The sequence below is a fragment of the Xenopus laevis genome, chromosome 5L, assembly GCF_017654675.1.
Source record: "Xenopus laevis strain J_2021 chromosome 5L, Xenopus_laevis_v10.1, whole genome shotgun sequence".
In the NCBI taxonomy this organism is placed as follows: Eukaryota; Metazoa; Chordata; class Amphibia; order Anura; family Pipidae; genus Xenopus; species Xenopus laevis.
In genome coordinates, this window is record NC_054379.1 from 43,654,650 (window position 1) to 43,679,029 (window position 24,380).

Here is a 24,380-nt window from a genome sequence, read left to right on the forward strand (position 1 = left end):
CCTCATTTCAATTAGCTTGTGTCAAAAGTGGGGGGTTGGTAATTTTTCCCTTGAACCTACCTCTGTGAGCATAATAAGAAGAAATATAATAATCTCTGCTAAGACTGTTACATTTGGGTTCTGAATGAAAAGCATTTCTCATTGCTTTAATTTTAAGCATTGGGTATACCATTTAAAATAATATCTGATGATATAATAATGCCTTCTGCTACTGTAATCATTTACCTAGGTAAGGAATGCATTTGCAAAAAATGGAAGTCTGAACCATTGAGAACTATAAGAATCCCTTCTTTATGTTTTTTTAACTACCTATTGATCATATTGAACTGCAGTAAACATAGCTGCCAATATGCTTAAACCATTAAAACGTCATTGTAGTTTTTGTTGTTTTACTCCTTTTACAGGGCACAATGTTTTTTCTTCTTATTAAGAGGATTTATAATGGAGATAGATTCAAGAATGACAGCTCAGATACTGATTGTATCACTTATGGTTCCCTTGCAGAGGGTGCAAGTGATGCAGGGCAAGCCTAAGATTCTGCAAGTTGGGAGCACTTTCCATCAATTGAGAAACAACAAATGGTGTGCATCAAGTAAAATACAATATATAGAACCCTTAGAAGAAAGAATGACCTCTGAAATTGCACCACCCCATTCAATATTCATTCATTCCTAAAACCTAAAATAAAACTTAATTTTTAATAATGTTTTCTAAAATAATAGTAGAGTAACAGTAAAGGTTAAAATTACAATTAGGAAGTAGTGCAGCGTGGGCTTTGTCTTACAGTACAACCGAATTCTAGAGGGTTAACAGTTATCTGTGTTCAATTAACTACAGTATGTGGAAAACATCCTCACTAACTGCAGCCAGTACAGACCTTCTTCAACTACCCACCACCTCCCCCAGGAGTTTGTATACAGGTCGTGAGATCGTGCTGACGTTATTATAGGCGAGAGTTCCAGCGCCCTGCCTGATTAAACATTGGATATTGCCGTCCTCTCATGTACCCATAAGTGCAGATTCTGCCGTAGCTGCTATACCGGACCAGCCCAAACCACCTGCGAGTTACCCCCACATGTACATCGTAATGGCAGTTTGAAACAAAAATCATTTCTCGGGATGAAGATGTATCCTTTCTCATCACACAAGTATTCTATATTCATTCTATATTCATGATGATGCTCTCATTTAGGGCCTGATAGCACAAAGCATTCATTTTAAAAATCCATTCGCTTCCTTTTGCCATAAGGGATGATTCTAAGTCACCCCCTCTAATTCCTAGGGATATTCTGGATAACCCAGTGGCTTTCAAACCTAGAATGCTAGAATTATTATGATGTTTTAAAAATATGTCTACTGACTAGAGGCAGTTTCCTCTCAGATCTCAATGCTGGATACGTGTTCTAGAATTCTCTTTTTAAAGGAAAACTATACCCCCTGAACAATGTAGGTCTCTATAAAAAGATATTGAGTAAAACACCTCATGTGTAAAACCCTGCTTCATGTAAATAAACTATTTTCATAATAATATACTTATTTAGTAGTATGTGGCATTGGGTAATAATAAATAGAAAATTGCCATTTTAAAAAATAAGGGCCGCCCCCTCGGATAGTAGAATTCACAGTGCACACAAACATACCACATGTTAGGTCACATGAGCCAATTAACAGACAGAGTTGTGTCTTTTGCTTCCACACTTCTTCCTGTTACAGTGAGAGCTGTATTATTTCTGGTCAAGTGATCTCTGAGGCAGCACACAGACCATCATGAAATGGTGGTTCAAGACAAGAGATGTAAAACAGCAATATTTACTTAAATATATATATATATATATATATATATATATATATATATATATATACCAGTTTGGTAAAATTCTTTAATATGTCACCTAATTTAATATAAACTATCTGTTGCTTAAGTATTCATTTTGGGGGTATAGTTTTTCCTTTAAAGGCACGGATAGTCTTGCCAATGTTAATCTAACACAGGGGCAAGTGAGCATGTAAATGCCTAAGATTCAGTTGCAGTAAAATAACCAATTTTTGTTTTTTCAACTACAGGTATGAGATCTGTTATCCAGAATGCTCGGGGCCTGGGGCTTTCTGGATAACAAATATTTCTGTAATTTGGATCTTTATACCATGTCTACTAGAAAAAATTATTTAAATATTAAATAAACCCAATAGGCTGGTTTTGCCTCAAATAAAGATTTGTTATATCTTAGTTTGGATCAAGTACAAGGTACTGTTCTATTATTTCAGAGAAAAAGGAAACTATTTTTTAAAATTTGGATTATTTGGATAAAATGGAGTCTATGGGAGACAACCTTTCCATAAGTCAGTGCTTTCTGGATACCGGGTTTCTGGATAATGGGTCCCCTACCTGTATAAGGCTTTTTTGGTTGATTTTTAGTCTAAGACCATAGCAAACTTATTTATTTCAAATATTTATTGGTATAAGGCTCTGCAGTATATCCTGAAGCATTATTGCCCTACATTTGCTTTCAATTACTTTATTAATGATATATTCACACAATGTCCCTTAATAATACATCAACAGAACTATAACTTGACCCTTTATTAACACCCCACGATAGTTGGATTGGCTACTTTAAAATATTAAACTATCTAAACTACAAAATAAAAACAAAATTGATCTTAAAATGTGGAATTTAACTATTTATGAGTTGAGAATGAGGCACATTGATTTTCCAATTGATGTGCATCCACTTAAATGTGACAGAAAAGAGTTTTTCATTGATTCCATTAATGTTATCGTAAAGAAACAGTGGGAAGTGATTAATCAAAATTTGAAACAACATTATACAACTGTTGCAGGCAATAGCTTTGTGTAAATTAAATGACACTCTGGCAAATGTCCATGCTGTGATGGTTTTTTAGTAAAATAAAATGCATTCTTTAGGTGACGTGTAATTTAAAAATATAAATTACAATAATTAATTTGTAAAAACTACATTGCTAGATTGCATCTGTTTTCCTGCAAATATACACAATTTCCCTGCAGGAGAAGTATTTATTCTAAACATGATTCATATAAAGCTTATTATATTTCTGAGTTCTTAAGTATATTCACACATGGTTCTCTACTAATACAGTGCATTAACTGTTCATAACAATAACAACAATAATGAGAGTTGGATTGTGTACTTCAAAATATTAAAATATCTAATGTCATCTTATCTTATAAATGTTTTTTTTTTTAAAGTGTAACTATTCATGAGTTAAGAATAAGACACAATTCCATCCAGGGAGCCTAAGGATTTATATGGTGTTGCATCCACTGTGGTCTTTGCAAGATAGGTTCTGACCCTTAAAAGCTCAAATCACATTTATATTCTTGAAGAGGCATTTGCTTTAGCCACAATCCATCAGTATCCCAAAGCCTTTTACTATTGATGCTAGTGCCTTATTTTTGCATATGGATCAATCCAGCTGATTCTAACTCTATTGATGCTAATTGTTCTTCAAGCTTTCTTCTTCTGAAAATAATTATCAAAGAATCTTTTAGAATGGTTCATCATTGCTTTATAGAATAGTAATTCCTTCATTTAAGCATTTTAATTTAATTTAAATCTGTTCTAAACATACTACTTATAGCCAGTGGTCAAAGAAGCACAGTATGTTCTTGCTAGTTGTATAAAAGGAAGTAAGCTTTATCAGAAAGGTCTATATGAATACAACAGTAAACCCTCAAAGTAATGCTGCTCTAAGTCCTCTATCAAAAGAAACACAGCATTTCTGTCCTTCTATTGTGTACACATGAGCTTCTGTATCAGACTTCCTGTTTTCAGCATAAACCTCCAGGGCTAGGGCTTGAGCATGCTCAGTTTGCTCATTTCTCCCTTTCCCCCCTCCTTGCCATAATCTGAGCCCAGAGATATGAGTGAGCAGGGAGAGACTCAGGCAGGAAGTGATGTCACACCAAGTTAATATGGCAGCTGCTATCCTAAACAAACAGAGAGAGCTTCTAGAGCGGTTTACTCTGGTAAATGCTGGTAAAGCATTCTGCAGAATAAATATAGTGTTATAGCGTGCACTATTGTCTATCTATTCTATTGCCAATAAACTGCTTTGGTAGCTTTCCTTCCCCTTTAAGCTACCTTAGTATGACTACTATTCTACTTACTGCGCACATAATATTACTACTAGTAATCTGTCCTGTTTCGCTTCGCTGAATAATTTGCTAAACAGTGAAAATAATTGATTTTTGTTGTGGTTGATTTTTTCGCATGTGAAACATTCGCTGGTGGCAAAATTTGAAAATTCACAGTGAATGCATACCTGCCGAATTTATTTGCCCATCACTAATCACAACTTATGCCTGGTTTGGGCCCAAATCATGACATTTCTTTTCTTAAAAAACTAGTAGGAATACTCTTGTCTTTCTACCTTGCTTTAGCCAGCTCCAGTTGACTAGTCCAATAAATTAAATATTAGGAACTCAGAAGGCAAATACAATTTTTCATATTCGTACAAAATATTAACCTTTCTTAAGTAAAATTAATTTGACTTTGGACAGCTTTTGTTAAAAAATTTTTTTTATGAGGGTTGAAATATGCCATTTGATAAGGAGTTGTAAAAGTGAACAAAGACAAAACCAGTACTAAAAGTGTTTCATTTTATAAAAGTAGGATTTCTAACAATAATGACAAAATTAAGCATTTTAGCTTGTATTTTAAAGGTGTGGTAATACATTGACTGTAATAGAGCAACAGCATTAAAAGAAATTATAAGAAATAAAATTTAATGACAATTTGAAGTAACCGGAACCTACCAGGAACTTAATAGGTGTTCATAAAATTTTTATGGTATTTTTAAAAAAAAATACAGCTCCATCCAATTCCTTTTACCAGTGGGCACCTCATAAGGACAATAGCTTACAATAACTTTCAACATAGGTACTATTTCACATGGGACTTTGACCACAGTATTAAATACTGAGAATCCAATCGTTCTCTAATTGGAACATCTTTCATAAACGGTTAAACTGTCACCTAGAGAGTTACATATCTCTTAAATATTATGGCATCTTGATAGCAAATGACTAAGATTTATGATTAAAAAAATTACCTTTGTGGATGTATTTTTATGATTAAGTATGTACTACATACAATTAGCAATTTTCAACCTTTGCTTTCAATTTCAATGAGTCATATTCCAAATTGCATTGGGTGGAACATTTAGAAAACTTCCCTGTACAGATTATTAGACAGCTTTGAATGCTAGATCATGGATTATCAAATGGATATCTGAACCAGTTTTTTGTGGTTCCACAAATTTATAATACCTTTTGTGGGTGCTTTTTTCCCCCTGATTTTACATCATGTTTTCCTAGATTTTACTCCAAATGTTCCTACAAATAACTGTCCACTGTGAATGCAGGTGCTTATTTTTGAATTCCAGGCTTGAGGCAAGTTTTGGTTGTAAAACACATGTAATGCCAAACAGAGCCTACTGTAGGCTGCCAGTCCACTTAGGGGCTACCAAATAGCCAATCACAGCACTTATTTCATCTCCAGGGACTTTTTAATGCTTGTGGTTTTTTTTATTATAAAAATTTAAATTTTTTAACAGAAATTGCCTTAAAAATATTCAACACGGTTCTTTTTTAAATAATATTGCAAAAAAAAAATTACATTCAATAGGGACGAATTGATGAGGCAACAAAAGAACTAGCAATCCCACTTCATGGTGTACATATAACTTAATTCCAGATCCAAATTGCAATTAGATAAGTCCATGACCGAGAATTAACTAAATATGCATCTGATTACTAAAAAGACATCACTTATGTATGATTTTTATTATTTTTGTCATGATATTTGCCACAGGAGATTCAGCTTTGCCTTAAAGCATTGATATTGTAAAAACATGTGACATGCATTTAAAAAAAATAATCAGAATGGCTTGTTTTATGTGCTTAATTGCTTTTTCCCCTTAAGAAATTTTTTCTTGGGTAGTATGAGCATAGTAGGCTAGTTCCAGCATCTTCAAAGAGGTGGTTCACCTTTAAGTTAACTTTTAGTATGTTATAGAATGACCATATGTATTGGCTGTGAAAATGAGGGAGTCCCTCCTATCTCCAATATACTTTAATTAAAAAATGTCTACCATTTTTATAAGAAACCTGACTGTATGCAGTGAAATTTCCCCTTAGTTCTACTTGCTTTGACTGCTGCAGAAAACTTCAGACGGTCTCTAGCTGCTCTGCAGGGAAACAATCATACTTTCAAACAACAGGGGGCGCCCCGCCCACCTTACTTACCAGAACTACCAGAACTCAAGCAGCTTTGTTTGTTTGTTTCCCTGTAGAGCAGGCAGTGACTGTGTAGAGATTCATATTGGATTTTATTTTGCCTTTACATCCCCTTTAATTTTTTCAACTCCAGCTGCAGGGACAAAGATCATGGAGCCAGATTTAAACAGATAAACTGGGATTCTCATTGAAGGATTATTTTGCTGCAGCCACTGGTTCTGCAGAGTTGGAAAAAGTTTAAACAATACAACAACTATAAAATCCACATTAGATTACATGACAGCACAGAACCCAGTGCAGTCTGCATATTCTGATTATCAATTAGTCTTGTATTGGCTTTTGGCAGATAATATTTGACTTGTGCTGTTTTGATAATTTATGATGATCCCTAAGCAGCCCAGGCCACACTGAGCATGTGCACAGTCTTGGTCTTGCAAAGATGTTTAACATAGTTACAAGATGGTGACCACCTGTGACCAACTTTGAAAGCATAAATCATTTTTTTTATTAGGCTTGTGGTGCAGTAAGTTCATGTTTATGTTTAGTATACAAAATACAGCATTTCTAGCATTATTCTATTTTAGACTTTACTTACCCTTTAAGGCTCCCCTTTAAGGCTAAAAAGGTTATTGTTATTGCTAATTTTTACTACTCAAATTTATATTCAGGCCCCTCCTATTCATATTCTAGTCTCTCTCCAATCAATGCATGGTCACTAGGGTAATTTGGACCCTAGCAACCGGATTGCTGAAATTGCAAACTGAAAAGTTACTGAATAAAAAGCTAAATAACACACAAACCACAAACAATAAAAAATGAAAATCAATTGCAAATTGTCTCAGAGTATCAATTTGAAGATATTGTGATCTGCGCTAGCCTTCGTCCGATAATCTGAAAAAATCTAAGTTTTCGGGGGATAATTTAAAAAATTCAAGCGATTCTTGTGTCAGATCTGAAAAAATCAGGCTATTCGTATTTTCACTCAATTTTTTTACCAGCTCTTTAAAGCAGATCAGCTTAAGCAAAGGACAGGCAATTTAAGAGCAAAGCACTCTGTACAGCTAAACAAACCAACTGGAAAAAATAGACAAATTAAGTCAATAGCACTATCCTCCCTAAAGAATACAACAATAAAGCAATGAGAAATAAGAAAGACTTCTTTATTCAGTCAAGCAAAGAAGCTTTAACCCTCTATGTAATCTGTAGCACTAGCATCAAATAACATTGTGCCAACTTGATTCCCCCCCCCCCAGTTTATTAAAGTATTTGAATACTTTAATTAAGTATTTGCATCACTGAAAATGACTGGAATCAATGTTGTTTGCCAGTTTCTTCTGCAGAAAACCCTGACTGTGACTATCTTCTCATTTTTTTTTCTTATATATGGCAGTGCTCAAGGAAAAAAATACAGGATTAAGGGGAAAATGTTGTGAATTCATTGCTGCTATTTTTTTTACTCAATAAGAAAATAGGCCTCTATGAGACATAACCATTTACTAAATTTCGTGGTTGAGAAAAAAAGTGACAAAAGGCTTGCAACTGTTTTTCCCTTGAGCACTACTTTATTTAAGAAAAAAAAAATTCATAGCTGTTTTAAACTCATTTAAAAATCTCAGCTGTCAATCAAATATTGTCTGCCCCTCCTCTTTGCCTTAGGCATAGAGGCGGGGCAGACAATAACTTTCACTTTCCATTCAGCACTTCCTAGATGTCACTGCTCTTCACACACGTTCTCTTTACCGTTTAATTGTGTAGCCAGGGCATGGGGATGAACATCAGGTCCCCCATTCTAGTGCACAAACAAGATTCTGAGATAATGCAAAATGGCTCCTGCCTGTTTGCTAAAATCTTTAATTCCCAGACTAAAGGAGACACGATTGAAATAATTTATATAGTGTAATTAAAGTTCATTTTGCTTAACTAATGTGATAAAATAGGATTTTGAATATTTTTTTTTGGGTGACTGGGCCCCCTTTAAAGCTGAGAAACTCAAAGTTTTAATAAAGTGGGAAATAAAATTGTTAGATACAACAGCCAGGTTTTTTTCTGGGGACTTTTCATGTTTTTTCTTTAACTATTCCCAACTAGTTGAGGTTTCATAAAATACTTTTGTGAGTATTCACACATGCCTTTTTTGCCTCAATTTTAAACTTAAAGTTTTTTTTAAAAAAAACTCAATTTCTCATAAATAACACTCCCTAAATTTACAGTAAAAAAAAACTAAATTAACTTTATTTGATGCACATACCCATTTTATGAACACAGGAACAGTATTTTAAATGGTATCCACTTCTAATATGCATTTGATGCAAAGGTAAATTAGGGGTAGCACCATGTTTGGGCATTCATGATATTAACTAGCCATATTTCCCTTTCATACTCATATTTAGGAATACAAATGTCATATAAACAATTAACTTTGGGAGTCGTAGCCATAGCTGTCATATTTGCTATTTAATTGCCCGATTTCTACTTTCCATTCAGAGAGAATTAATGATGGCATAGAAACAGCCATGGGACTGGATCCTTAACATTAACATTTGTTTTAGCAACTCAAACAGCTAATCCCACACCTCATTTTATGGAATATAGAAAGGTCAAACATCTCCTCAGGGATTTCTCTGACAATCATGCAATTTAAAGAAGGCTTATAATATCCAGCATAATTATATCATCTAAATGTTAAATATTTCATTTTCAGTTTAGTTTATATTAAAATCCCTTTAAGTGTAATTACATCTTATATGTCTATAATTATTTTATACTTGCATGAACGTTTGGCTTATTGCTGGCACAATTTGCAAACAAAATTAGTTTTTCAAATTATTATAATTAATAATAACATATGGAATGTCTCCCCCTACACCCATAACAACCACCTGTAGTTACTACAGTGAAAGAAGACTTGCATGTCTCAAACACCAAACATTTGAATGGTTTGTTTATTGTGCTCAATGTCAATTTATTGTGCTCACTTTTCATGGTGGTAGACACACTCATGTTAGTTTGACTTTCATAATCAGGATGCTTTAGTGTGCTTTTGGTCAACTCATATAACTTGTGGCATTTGAACATTTATTGACAAAGAAATCTTGTACAGTTCAGTAGTCGGGTAGTCATGTTGTTGAGGTTGCTCAAGAGTGAACTAAAAATCAGGTTTCTAAATAAATATTTTGCATCTGGCAAAACTGATTGATCCAAAATGCTGTTATTTCCTATTTTCTAGTTCCTAAACTATATAAATGATTTGCCTATGCAATCATTTTCTACATAGTAAGTACATATATTTTAAGTATATACATATACTTTTAAAAAGCCTCTATTACATTTTATTTCCTTATGTATTTGGCAAACTAAATACTGGAATTAATCTAGGAAGAGAGAGGTTCTCAATTTATATCCCCTAGGACCATCGCCAGACAAGGTTTGCAGAACATGACATTCTAATACATATTTTACTTTAATTATTACAAGAACGTTATTTTTAGTTTAATTAGTGGCTAATTTCTCATATTCCTAAACTCTCTTTTGTGCTCCTCAAGGATCGGTAAGTCCACACCTCAGAGCAATACTAATTAATCTATCCATCCTTTAAAACAAATTAGTTACATTTTTAAATATTCATGGCAACAAGCCTGAAGGCAGAGACTTTTTTTTATATGTAATGGGAAAATATTGGTTCCTTAATTGTTTTTTTTAAATTGTACTAAAAACCCTCACCAGCTCATAGGGGGTTATTTATCAAAGTCTGAATTTATCTCAATATTTTCTGCTACAAACTCCGATCAAATCTGCTTGGGTTTTTTACACTTATATATTATTAAATTTTCCCGAAAATTTGCTTTGCAGGAACAAATCAAATTTTTGCATTTTTTTTCGGAATTTTCACCCGAAAACTTCGGGTATTGCGTGAAACGCAGCACACATCAAAAAATCATTGGGACTTCTCCCATTGACTTATATGCAACCTCGACAGGTTTGAGATGCCAGATTTTCAGATTCTAACTTTTCCATCCTTGGGGTTTCATAAAATCCGAAAAAATTTGTGATTTTTTAAAAGTCAGATTTTATAAAAAATAAATTTTTCCGTGATTTTTGCATTTGGAGTTTAGTAAATAACCCCTATAGTCTTCTTCTTAGTAATGGCATAACTATTTGCTTTCCATAACCATTTGTCATTCTTTCATTTGTCATCTTATATAAAGTAACTTGTTGTTGTTGCTGTAATTTATGTTTAGATACAGTATATGGAAAAGTATATCCCCTTTGTATAAGGATGCTTGACACTACCAAGGAAACAGTAATGGAACCCTAAGGCGATTTCTAAAATCCACATATTTCATAACATGGTATAAATTATTTTAAGATACGCAAGTTTAATTGAATCAAGTGACACAAATTACATCACTAAGCACAAATGGAACTAATGGTATTACTAAAAAATATTTTTGAGGATACTATTAAAGTATAATCATGGTATTGTGTATTACATAGTGATAAACATTCTCTTTAAGAATTAGATGCAAGTCACCTGACTTCATCCCAAGAAGGAAAACAAAAATATAAAAGAACAATAAAACAAAATCTGCAAACCCTCGCTACAGATTTATTGCTCTACTTTTTAAAGGAGAATAAACTCCTTCGGTGCTAAAACCCCCCTCCCTCTTCCCCCCGGGCTTACCTCCCCCCCGGGCAAATGCCCCTAAGTTGCTACTTACCCCTCAGGTCCTGTCCACGGAGTTCACAGACGCCATCTTCCTGGATTTCCCAGTGTTTGGCGGCACATGCGAAGTAGGAAAACTTTGTAACATTCGGCACATGCGCAGTAGAGCTGAACCGGCAAATGCTCCTACTGTGCATGTGCCACCAAACGCTGAGCAATACAGGAAGAAGACCGCACGGGAGAAGATGGCGCCTGTGAACTCCATGGATAGGACCTGCGCCGAGGGGTTAGTAGCAACTAAGGGGTGTTTGCCCAGGGGGGTAGGCCAGGGGGGAGGAGGGAGGGGGGGAAACACAGGGGAGGGGGGAGGGTTTTTAGCGCCAAAGGGGTTGACTTCTCCTTTAAAGCCATGCCTCATTTGGATGCAAAATTATATAAGAAATCTACAATTTTTTTTTGTTAAAGGCATGAATATATGCATGGTGTAGACCAGTAGCAACAGAATGGAAATCACAATTGATGTACTCAATATAATTTGAGTAGGTTAGTTGCATTATTTACAATGTGATTTGTAAAAACATTTGGGGGGTTACTTACTAAAACTCAAATCTATCTCATATTTATATTGAAACAAATCCAACCAAACTCCCATCCATGTTGTTATTTATTAACTCGAAAAAGTTGGGTTGGGAAAAAACTCAATAAAATTGAGTGAAAACTCGAATGGTATGAAATTTTTGGATTTGACGCCTGAATTGCTCAATTCTTTGCGGGTTATTGCCCGAAAACCCAGAATATTTTGGATTATCAGATGAAACCCAACACAGATCACAATATCTTCTAACTGTAAAAGGGACATCTGCCGTTGACTTCTACATGACCTCGGCAGGTTTGGTATGGTGGATTTTTGAATTCGGACTTTTAGCAGCTTTGCTGTATAATAAATCTAAAAAAAAATCAAGTTTTTCCCTCGAAAAATTTGAGTTTTTGCCCAAAAAACCTTGACCAGAAATAATCTAGGTTTAGTAAATAACCCATTAAATCTAAAGCTTCCATGTGGAGCTGGGTTTCTCTAGATTGAAATGATATTTCTCAGAATGAATTAGTTTCCCTTTTTCAAATCAACCTTATGATTATATGTTTATATGTCTTATTTACAAAGAAGAAGCTTTTGCAAATGAGGATGTTTGATGTTAGGCTTTTCACTTCAGTGGATTATATTCTTGTGGCCCTTCTGGACTTGTTTATTGATATTTTTGGTGACAAAGTATTGTCCATACATTGTAGCATTTTACTGTTGGCATGTATGTTATGGCTTCCATAAAAATGGGTAGGCATAATCTGGCCATATGAGCAATTGCAGTATCTTCTAATTCTCTCCTTGTAATTTTAGATCCAAACCCCCAAAAGTGATAATATGCAAACGTAGACATCTATTTGTTATTGCGATTAACGTATTTTTTTCTTGCCGATATTACACTGTAATAAAACTTTAGAAATGGGGATATAGCGCTGTTTACACAGTGAGAATTTGCAGTGCCTTCTGTGATAATAGTATGAAATCTAGACGATACAGAGAGACATGATGTAAAGAGAGTAGACAGGATTCTTTGTTTTAACACATTGGGCTACTGGCTCTGGAGGTGCTGGAGAAAGTTTTATTGTGCAGTGTTGCTTTAATTATCGAGCTAACATCATGACAAGATACTACAGGCTGTTGAGATTATCATCCACTTCAATGGAAGTGTTTCAGTCCCTAATAATATGTTACAGAACAAAGAAATATTTCTAAGATTATTATGCAGATAATTGTATTGACATATACAGCAAAATATATAAGCAGTGGCTTTATAAAAAATATATTGCTTGGAAATGTTATTATATATTTTTACATTTTAAATTGAAGTTCATGTAAGGGTGTTATACTGTATTAAGGTGTAGTAAATTTCGGGCTACCACTATGCAATTGCCATGTTTACCCACAGTGCTGCACATTTTCCTTTAATTCCAGTGTCAGTGGGAGTGTCTTATGCAATTGCATTTGCAGGCAATACTCAAAATTAATTAAATTGTGTTATGATGTGCAAAATAACCACTCCTTAGTTTTCCTCAGTACTCAGGATTACTATTTCTTGTTCATTATCATCAAGGTCTTTGCTATCCTTCCTTATGTGTTGTCTCTTCCTTAAGAAAGCTTTAGGCTATGCTGATACACAGCATAACATCTCTTTCCCTTACATTTCTCTGGTAGAAAAACTGAGACCTATACTGAGTTTGTAATGTCCAATAGCCTCCTAAATCACAGAAAATTCTCTGTATTCTGTAGCTAATCCCTTGCAGTTCCCTAATGCTTGTTGATGAACTAGCCAGCCAGTTTCAATAAAGGAATATATGTCATAAGCAGCTACATACAGGTTCTTCTGGTAGATGAATAATATTCTGGCAAAACATATTAAGTAGCAATACATTATTTCCCAATATAATGCTGTACATTACATGGCATTTTTTTTACCTTTTAGGCAACTTTAGCAAACAGAATAAAGAAGAGGACATAATTGAGTACTAAGGTCATCAAAACAAAGCTCACAGGTCTAGTTGACAAGTGGAGCCAGTTTCTTTTTTTCCCTTTAACATAAGAACATTTTATTCAGATGATTAATGCTAATGCACATACCTTTTCTTTTATCATTTGTTGACATTATAAAATTAAAAAGGTTTCATCCTCTACTGAACACGAAAAAAGGCCCATTTATCAAAGGTCACATTTTGAATTTGTGTAAACTCTTTCAAATTCAGATACACACAATTCTACTGGGAGGTTATTTAAGAAAACATTCTAATATTCGATCAAATGGTTCCGACCTGAAAATTCGAATCGTATTTGATTCGTACAAATCAAATTTTTCTCCCAAAAAAAACTTGAATGTCATGAAGGCTATTAACATCTCCAAATGGCTCAGCGGACCTCTGCCATTGACTTTTAAATGAACTCAGCAGGTTTGAGGTAGTAAATATTCCAATTAGGACTGTTTCCATGGTCGAGGTGGTATAAATCTCACATTGAATAGGGGGATTCAATGTGAAATTTATCCAAACTCGAGAGTTCGACCCTTGATAAATCTGCCCCTTAAGTGCGGGTGACAAAAATTCCTTATCATAAATCTGTGACATTCAATAATTAAAAGGCATCAAAGTAGAGTAGGTTTGAAAAAAAAAAAGATTTTTTTCTGGAAAATATATATATTATGAATTGCAAAATGTTGTTATTATTTATACAATGTTGTTTCTGTTTATGACTTTTATTACATCTCCAACCAAAGATTGTTGTTGTGGATATTGTTTTACCCTGGAACAGTGTAAACTCCTTTCATCCCAATATATTGGTATTTGCTTTTTTAGGACTTTTAACTGTTTCATATTGCACTAAGCCATAGATCTCATAATTAATAAGAATAATTTGTGGAATTACACAAGACCTGGAGCAAACATTGCCCCTGTTACAACATTGTCCCACGTGTCTTTTTTACTGAATCAGTGCATCAGTAATTATTATTGCTTTACGTCATTAAGGTGTTCATATCTCTATTCTCCTTTAGGTACACGAAAATGAAGACTGCAACCAACATCTATATTTTTAATCTTGCTCTAGCTGATGCCCTCGCAACAAGTACTCTCCCTTTCCAAAGTGTTAATTATTTAATGGGAACATGGCCATTTGGCAATATTGTGTGCAAAATAGTTATATCCATAGATTATTATAACATGTTTACTAGCATTTTTACTTTGACCACAATGAGCGTTGATCGCTACATCGCTGTCTGCCATCCTGTAAAAGCACTAGACTTCAGAACACCAAGAAATGCCAAAATTGTCAATGTCTGCAACTGGATACTTTCATCTGCTATTGGGCTACCTGTGATGTTCATGGCTACTACAAAATCTGAAAGAGGTTGGTTTCCTTGTAAAAATATATTTCTCATATAGCATGTTAGAGGGCTGGATTAAATTAAAATTAAGATGTCATACAGTGAAGTCAATGGAGCCTTTAAACATATTGAGGACCATAAAAATCCCACTGGCCTCCCGTTGGACAAACATATTCAATGACATAATTATACTCCAGTTGGACAGGCCTGATCTTGCTTAAGAATTATAACCCTGAAGGAGTTCTAAGAAATAAGGTAAGTTAGAGTGAAGCTAGACAGGGGGAGGCACATTTATAAAAGGTCAAATTTCAAATTCATGGGATTTTTTTAAACTCCTTTAAATTTGAATATACTCTAAATTCAATTGGGGGTTATTTAATAAAAAAATAAAATATCTACAATTCACACAAATTTTACCTGATCGAAAACTCAAATTGAATTCGACTAAACTCGATTTGAGTTTTTTCTCTGAAAAAAACTTGAATGTCAGGAAGGCTACTAACATGTCCAAATTGGTCCCTCAACCTCTCCCATTGACTTATACATGAACTTGGCAGGTTTAGGGCCGGAGTATGATAAATCTCGAAATTCGAATTAAAACTCAAATCGAGTTTGAATAATTCACAATTCGAATTTGAGCGTTTTGAGCAAAAAATTTAAATTTTCAATTTGACCCTTAATAAATCTGCCCCATAGTGTGAAGGAAGATCTCATGCAAGGCTGAAACCTTAAAGGGATACTGTTGTGGGAAATTCTGCACTGGACTGCATTTTTTTAAAAAAGCAAACAGAGACTTGAGCTCTAATAAACTTCAGTCACTCTTTACTGCTACACTGCAAGTTGAAGTGATATCACCCCCTTCCTCCCCCCCCTCTCCATCAGCACCAACAGAACAATGGGCAACTAACCAGATAGTAGCTACCTGGCACCTCTGCTGAAGGATTCGTTTGCATTGCTTAATGTGCCCTGTAATAGGATAAACCCTGTTTTTTTCCTGTTTTGGTGCTATTCTCATGTCTAAGTGGCAATATTTGGGTCACAGTGCAATACAAAGCAGTTTCATACTGAAGTGCTGGCTCCTTCTCAAATCTCAGAATGAGGCACAATGCACTGAGGTGGCTGCCTCCACACCAATATTACAGTTAAAAAAATACATTTGTTGGTTCAAGAATTACATTTTAGATTGTAGAGTGAATTATTTGCAATGTAAACAGTGTAATTTAGAAATAAATATTAAACCATAAGAATCATGACAGAATCCCTTTAAGCTGAGTCAACAGAAAGTTTACAGAAGCCCAAAAAAAATTAAGATAAAAACAATAATTGTATGTGCAGCTAAATATTCCCTCTAGACACATAGAAAGAGAGAGAAAAAAAAGGACAAGTAGCCAATGTTGTAATAAACACAGCCAGATCACTCTGCCTTCAAGGAGAATAGGACATTAACTGATAATATTCAATTACTTTTCCAGTTCCTTATGGCTTTATCTCCCTCAACATAATTTATAATATGAAATTAATAAAGGAATTGTATATGGACTTGCTGAGCATGAAAATGTCTTGTATGGTAGGGTATATAATTAGAAGCATGCCCACTAAAGCATTATGCATCCAAGAGCTTTTGTATATTTCTAGTGGAAACCCCCTTTACCCACAGTTTGCATAGGTGTAATTTATTCTTTAGCATTTCAATTTAGATGTATATGATATTATGAAAAGATTTATATTAAAGAGATACTGACATCAGAAAATAACCTTTTTTATTATCTATCATAACATTGTCTTTGAATCATATGTGAAATTTTGCCTTAAACTTATTTGCCTGATGCTTTTACATTACCTTTCTTACCCCCATGTTTCTCTATGAGGGGACTGCCATATTTGTGCAGCAGTAGTCCATTAGCATTAGAATCTCTTAACTAACAGGTTAAGAAGTGACAGTCAGGTTGGCAAAACAGTCAGGGTTTAGAAATTTCAAGTGACAATTACTTGCAAAAGCAGAACTATCAGTGAAAAACGATCAACATGACATATAGGTAACTTTTAATGTAGATTAATATTTTGAAAAGAGCATTTGTAGTGTCAGTATCACTTTAATTAACTATGTCTTATCATAGTAGAATAAAATAAATCCTAAAACATGATTTATTGGAACTCACAATCTTAATACAAAGACCTAAAATAAAATGTTTTTAAAGAACAGTTTGGCTAAGATACATGCTGAGAACATAACCTTTCATTATATTTAGTGCTTGCAAGTATGAATCCATGATGGAAATGTTGTTGTGAGTTAGACCATTTTTGTACATTAACAATAGTTACAGTGGATTAGTGATGTGCGGGTTGGGATTTCCCCAACCCCCACCCACCCTCCCTCTACCCGAGCCTGACTTCCGGGGTCCTTTTATAGACCCGTGCCGACTCACCCTGCCGATGACATCATAAAAGGGGAGGGGCAAGCAGGTGCAGCGTCTATAAAAGAAGAATCATCATAAGATCTGTTAAAGTGAAAGCAAATGTGAATTAAATTCAACAGTACTATGTGTACTATTTGTTCTTTGACCAAATATTTAAGTTAACTAAATAAATTCTACACTGACATTTTATTATCTGTGATATTTTTATTTTTAAGCTCATAAATAAAAATATCTCAAAATATTTTTATGTACCATCATAAAATCTTATCTGTGAATAATTATTCAGTTCCTGTATTGTGTAGAATAAAGACAGCTTTCATAGATTTATGTATTTTTGAGATAAGAATGTACCTGTTTTGCACACTGGGGGTTATTTACTAAAATCCTGATTTTACCTAATTTTTATTTAAAAAACCACAACCAAACTCCCATGCCCAATTTGAATTTATTTATTAAATTTTATTTATTAATTTAAATACTCAATTGAATCAGATCAAGAAAAACCCAATAAAATTGAGCAAAAAAACCCAACTCGTACTATTTTATCTGACTTTTTTCCTGAATCACTAAATTTTTGGGCTAAACCCAGCGCAAACTAAGATTAATTCAAATTATTTGGGCTAAACCCATCGCAAACTACGATTAATTCAAATTAAGATTGGTGCCTCTCCCATTGACTTATAAAGGATTTTCGGATTCAGGCTTTTTGCAGCATCGAGGTATAATAAGTCTTGAAGTTTTTGCCACAAAAAGCCCAACCAGATATATTTGAGGTATATTAAATAACCCCCTGTGTGAGATGAAAAAAAAAAAAAATTCCCCTCTTATCTGGTTGATACACCTCGAGAGTGGTGTCATTTCAGGGCCACGGTGAGGGCCATAGTGGAGTGTGGGGACAGGTCAGGTTGAGGGTCAGTGGGTCCTGGTTGGGCAAGGGTTTACCAGACTGACACAGTACTCTAGCTTATCCCACAGATTCTTCAGTAGATTGAGATCAGAGCTCGTTATAGGACATGGTTTTTGTTTTCCATCTAATATAACAAAATTTCAGTTCAGGATTTGCTATTCAGTAGAAAAATAGAATCAATCAAGGGTCTAAATACTTTTGCAAGAGACTGTATGTGATAAAGTGAAACACGTAGTTACATTGTACTGCTCATATTTTATTATAAAATGTGCAGTATTGATTTGGGCCTTTAAGCAGTGATAAATAGGAATGGCTCCTTGCCCAGCAAACTATCTGCAACACTAAAATACAACTGAATTAAAAACATATATATATTCTTATAATATACATTATTAAAAAAACTCTATTGGCTACCCTATCTTCATTTTATGTGCTGCAATAACAATGCCTTGAATAATATATCTCACATAAAGGAACTGTCACAAGCAATTTCCTTTAACAAGACAAATTATTACTCTTCCTTTCTTGCTAATATTAATTTTGCAGAAATTATATTCCCTTTGAACATTTCAGAACGTAACCAAGAAACCTTGAGCCAATGAGACAGGAACATGACACATGCCGGAAACTATTTATATCAGAAGCACTATTAACTGCAAAAGCTTTACTGTTATTTTCTTGCTCTTCAGTGAATAGTAATTTACACACTCACACTGGCAAAGGATTGTGGATATTTACAACAGGCATTGTATAATTCTTCATGAACACAAGGACTTTAGAATTGTTCCATCTGTAACCATGAAAACAAACGGTTCGTGTGGAGCAAGTCAGTAAACAGTCAGCCTCAAATGTCAACTACTAAACAGGATGAGCATGTAGATTTCACCTCTTACTAGTACTGGCTACTTAATACTGATGAGCACATCCTATATACTAACCGAAGGCCTATCTATGTCCCGAGTGGAGGGGAGGCAGATGCGCACGCAACTTCGGTTAGGATCTATGAGATGCGCGCGCAACTTCAGCCGAAAGACATAGATGCGGCCTTCGATTAGCAGATGTGCTGGAAGGTTAGGATCAGAACAGGTTAGGATCGGGGAGGCAGATGCGCTGGAAGGTTAGGATCTAGGGAGGCAGATGCGCTCACCGTCTCCTTCTGCCTCCCGCCGCCTCTTCTTTCCTGCTCACTCAGGCGGCGACCGCTGGAAGGTTAGGATCTAGGGAGGCAGATGCGCTCACCGTCACACTAGGGGAACCGGTTGCGTACCTGCACGAAAGTCTGTATAAGCGTCGGCCATCTTGCTACTCCTCTGCGACTTTGTCATCCGCCCACTGCCAAATCCGCCCACTAAAGTCTGTATAAGCGTCGGCCATCTTGCTACTCCTCTGCGCGTTTGTCATCCGCCCACTAAAGTCTGTATAAGCATCGGCCATCTTGCTACTCCTTTGCAAGTTTGTCTAATGGCGGCGCTAGCGTCACTCTAGGAGGGGAACCGGTTGCGTACCTGCACGAAAGTCTGTATAAGCGTCGGCCATCTTGCTACTCCTCTGTGAGTTTGTCATCCGCCCACTAAAGTCTGTATAAGCGTCGGCCATCTTGCTACTCCTTTGCAAGTTTGTCTAATGGCGGCGCTAGCGTCACTCTAGGAGGGGAACCGGTTGCGTACCTGCGTGGGTGGCCATTTTTAGCAAAACGGGCTATATTATCTCCAAAAAATATTGATGTTGACATGATAAACAACCAAGTGATTGCATTACTTCCTGGACAAAGCTGTGTCTTTCTGAGTACTGACTGTATTGATTCTGAAGACGAAAGTGAGAAACTTAACTTCCCATTAGAATATTTAAACACTATCAACAATGCTGGATTACCACAACACAATCTTATACTCAAAGTAGGAACAATAGTCATGCTGTTAAGAAACCTTAAGGGTAGGGGCACACGGCGCGATTTCGCCGCGATTCTGCGCTAAGCGAGTTGTCGCTGCGTTTTTAAGCCGAAATAGCTTTGCTAACTTTGGCGCTGGCGTCAATGCAAATCGCGGCAAAATCGCTGCGCTAATTCACGCGCGGCGATTCGTTTTCTATTGTCGTCCGAAGTTGCCTCGCTGAGCGTTTCCGGGCGACAGTAGAAAAAGAATCGCCGCGTGTGAATTAGCGCAGCGATTTCGCCGCGATTTGCATTGACGCCAGCGCCAAAGTTAGCAAAGCTATTTCGGCTTAAAAAACGCAGCGACAACTCGCCCAGCGCAGAATCGCGGCGAAATCGCGCCGTGTGCCCCTACCCTAACACTAAGCAAGGTTTATGTAACGGTACACGGTTGGTTGTGAAGAGCATGAGACAAAATGTTATCAAGGCAGAAGTGCTTACAGGATCCCATAGCGGTGATACTGTTTTGATTCCCAGAATTGACCTTACCAGTTCTGACCAGGAATTACCTTTTAAACTTAAACGACGACAATTCCCCATTAAGGCTGCATTTGCCATGACAATCAACAAATCACAAGGACAAACATTGGATAAAGTCGGCATTTACCTATCTGAGCCTGTGTTTGGTCATGGTCAACTTTATGTTGCATTTTCAAGAGTGCAGCGTTCATCTGATGTTAAAGTCAAGATTTTAAGTACAGCTCACCAGGGAGAACTCATTCAAGGACAGGAGAACATTTTCACAAAAAATGTTGTTTATAAAGAAATTTTTCAGTAACACTTTACTACCAATAAACTCAAAATTTAAGAATTCTAATAGCAGATAGGTAATAACAAGCAATAGGCACAGATTCACTCTACATCCCCACAAATTAGCGTCGCCAGTTGCTGCCTGGGGATGCCGAGTGAATCAGCACCCATCGCATTTTGCTGCCTCACTGTTGTTACCATTCTTTCATTAACGATTCTTTAGAGAATCGGGGGTTTACTGGTATATAAATAAATTATCTGACAATATTTCTAATAATAAGTGTTTTTGGGAGGCCAATTTATCAAATAATATGTAATTTATTTTAAATTTATTAAAAAACTTGAATCTAAAAAACATGAAGAACAGCCAAATGCAATGTAATCACATTCTACCCATCAAGGCAGATTTATCAAGGGTCGAATTGAAAATTGAAAATTAAAATGTTCACTTTTTTTATGGTCAAAACTGTCAGATTCAACAAGGGAGTTATTCAAATTCTTGATATAATGGGGTCATCTTAATTTACAGAATTTGATGGCAACTTTTACATGACAATTCCAGCATCAGTGGCCCTACACACGGGCCAATAAAAGCTGCTGACTTGGTCTGTCTGCCCATGTGTAGGGCCCTTAGATGGGCTTTCCCGATCGATATCTGGCCAAAAGTCGGGCAGATGTTGATCGAGTAGGGGTAAAAAATTCCATTGGATCGAGGCCGCATCTGTTCTTTGATATGGTCCTGCAATCCAACTACCCGTATAGCCTCCATTCTGATCCGATCACTGGGCCCTAGAAGCCACAATCGGATCAGCCCGATACGCTCATTTGGCGACATTGGCAAACGAGCGGGTCTCCCTGTGTATGGCCACCTTTACACCGTTGTTTTAGTTCTTTATATTTAAAAGAACAAGAAACCACTTTAAAGAATTAGAAAATCACTTATTACAGATTAGTAAGCCTCAAAGGTGAGGAACATATACTTGCCTGGTTGGGTGATAGGAACCAGTATAATTTTTTTCATAATTTTTGTTCATTTTTACCAGTTTTAGAAAACAGTTACATTAATGGTATTCTAGCTACTGTTCATATAAATTATACCCAATGCATAAGTAAAAATTTAATCCATAAATTGCTTACTATAATTTGCTATTCAAAATTCACCAGTAAACCCTCAAAGTCCTCTGTCAAAAGAAACATCTAATTTCTTTCCTTCTTTTGTGTACACATGGGCTTCTGTATCAGACTTCCTTCATTAGGCTTGAGCCTGCTCAGTTTATGCCTCTCACCCTCTCCCACTCCTTTCTCCCTCCTCCCTTCCCTGCTGTAATCTGAGCCCAGAGCTATAAGTGAGCAGGGAGAGTTAGGCAGGAAGTGATGTCACACCAAGCTAAAATGACAGCTGCTTTCCTAAACACACAGAAAGAGCATCTAGAGCTGTTTACTCAGGTATGGTAAATATACAGAATAAATATAGGGTTCTATCTAGGGCTAATCTATTGGCAATAAACTGCCTCAGTAGCTTTCCTTCTCCTGCAAATATAACAAGTATCAGCAGTGATCCCGAGCCAAGAATTTCAAATAAAGTTTGCAGGCAAGTGTATTAGGAATTTTTAACAAGCATAGCACAAAAGCTTAAACAAACAATTGCTAATAATGCATTCGATTTTTATATCTACAAATAGTTTTGCCATAAAGGGTATAAGAATGACTATAAATGAATAAACAGTAGCATGCATGCCCCTTATATGTTACATGATCCAATTAAACGTTTTAACATATAAAACATTTACACAATTCTGTTATCTTTGTATCTAGGTTCTACTGACTGTGCTCTTCTCTTCCCACACCCATCATGGTATTGGGACAACCTACTGAAAATCTGTGTTTTCATTTTTGCTTTTATAATGCCAGTCCTAATCATTACAGTGTGCTATGGCATGATGATTCTGCGACTCAAAAGTGTGCGAATGCTTTCTGGCTCCAAAGAAAAGGATAGAAATCTGAGAAGAATCACCAGGATGGTCCTTGTCGTGGTGGCAGTGTTTATTGTCTGCTGGACTCCTATCCACATTTATGTCATTATAAAAGCGTTGATCAATATCCCTCCCTCTCTTTTCCAGACTGTCACCTGGCATGTTTGCATTGCATTAGGCTACACAAACAGCTGCTTGAATCCTGTACTGTATGCTTTTCTTGATGAAAACTTTAAGAGGTGCTTCAGAGAATTTTGCATTCCTACATCATCAACCATTGAGCAACAGAACTCCACTCGCATGCGGCACAATACACGTGACCATGCCTCCACTGCCAATACTGTAGACAGGACTAATCATCAGGTATGACTAGCAGTGGAAATGTCATCTCTGGATTCAAGAGTTCCAGCAAGAGATGACATGACTTCAGAAGTTACTCAAATAACTACAGGCCTTTAATATACTGCTGGCATTAGATCAATTGAGCATCTTTGTTTTCATGCTTGGAACTTTCCAGGCACTCAGAATGACAAATGGTATGGTCTTGAGTAGTTACAGTTCTTAAGAGAGAAAGACCTAAACATGTGCCCTTGATCTTTGAGGAGGGCGTCACTGTACAAATGTAAGTTTCAAAAACAAATATATGAAAAGCCATATGGCAGTGTATATAAATACTGTACAGGTAATTCTCAGCATAGATATAATGTTTTGGGATTTGTGCTAAAACAGTTCTTTAACTTAAGTATAGGTGCCTGTGTTACATAGTGATAAATGTTTTATTTATTGAAGTATTCAAAAGGGTGTGCACAGACTTGTATCTTTAACATGCATACTGTCCTAGCCTTTTATCAGTGATTGTACAGTATATTTGTTACTGCACTGATTTAGTTTAATTTTTCCCCACAATTACCCCAAAGGCCAGCGTCTGGTCTGTTATCACTTGACTGTAAATGATAAAGGTAAGAACTTAAAAATACAAAACAAGATATAGAAAAATACAAGGATCCTAGAGGCTTTGTTAATATATTTTATTTCTTAAGTGCCAGCAAGATCAATGCCAAAGTCTGTGCAAATGTATAGCCCTATATGTGCCATGCAGCAGAAAATCAACTCTGCACATAGTGTAACATGCATCAATGCCTCCCCTATACATTTAGATCGTAGTGAAATATATAGGAGCTATTTCACAGATCTGCACCATTTGTTTGAAGTAGTAATTATAATTATTATTGTTGCCCACTATCCTAAGTGTTTTTTTCCATTTAGCTGTAATAACCTTTACAACAACAGCCCATGCAAACTGACGTTTACATACAATATACAGGTTCATATCAATTGATATATCATATAAATGCCCTTATTTGAAGCCCCCTTCGGTGCCTTGTCTATTTAGTGGCCCACAGCAGAAGAGACACATATAAAACAAGAATTATTGTTTACATGGTTATAGGAAACAGCCATATTATGCATCCAGTCACAAGGTTAATCCATTGTAAATCAGCCTTGCCTCCCTAAGCATTGAATGTAATAAATG

At 35.7% G+C, this 24,380-nt stretch overlaps 1 protein-coding gene across 1 annotated transcript in view; it reads left to right on the top strand.

The window, feature by feature from the left end:
• oprm1.L (opioid receptor, mu 1 L homeolog) overlaps window positions 1-23,454 on the top strand; it is a 60,200-nt gene extending 36,746 nt beyond the window's left edge. Inside the window, exons 2-3 of the mRNA XM_018262964.2 lie at window positions 14,540-14,892; window positions 22,689-23,454. Coding sequence (XP_018118453.1) covers window positions 14,540-14,892; window positions 22,689-23,215 — 880 coding nt within the window. The 3' untranslated portion in view covers window positions 23,216-23,454. The remainder of the gene's footprint in view (window positions 1-14,539; window positions 14,893-22,688) is intronic.
• The last annotated feature ends 926 nt before the right edge of the window (window positions 23,455-24,380 follow it).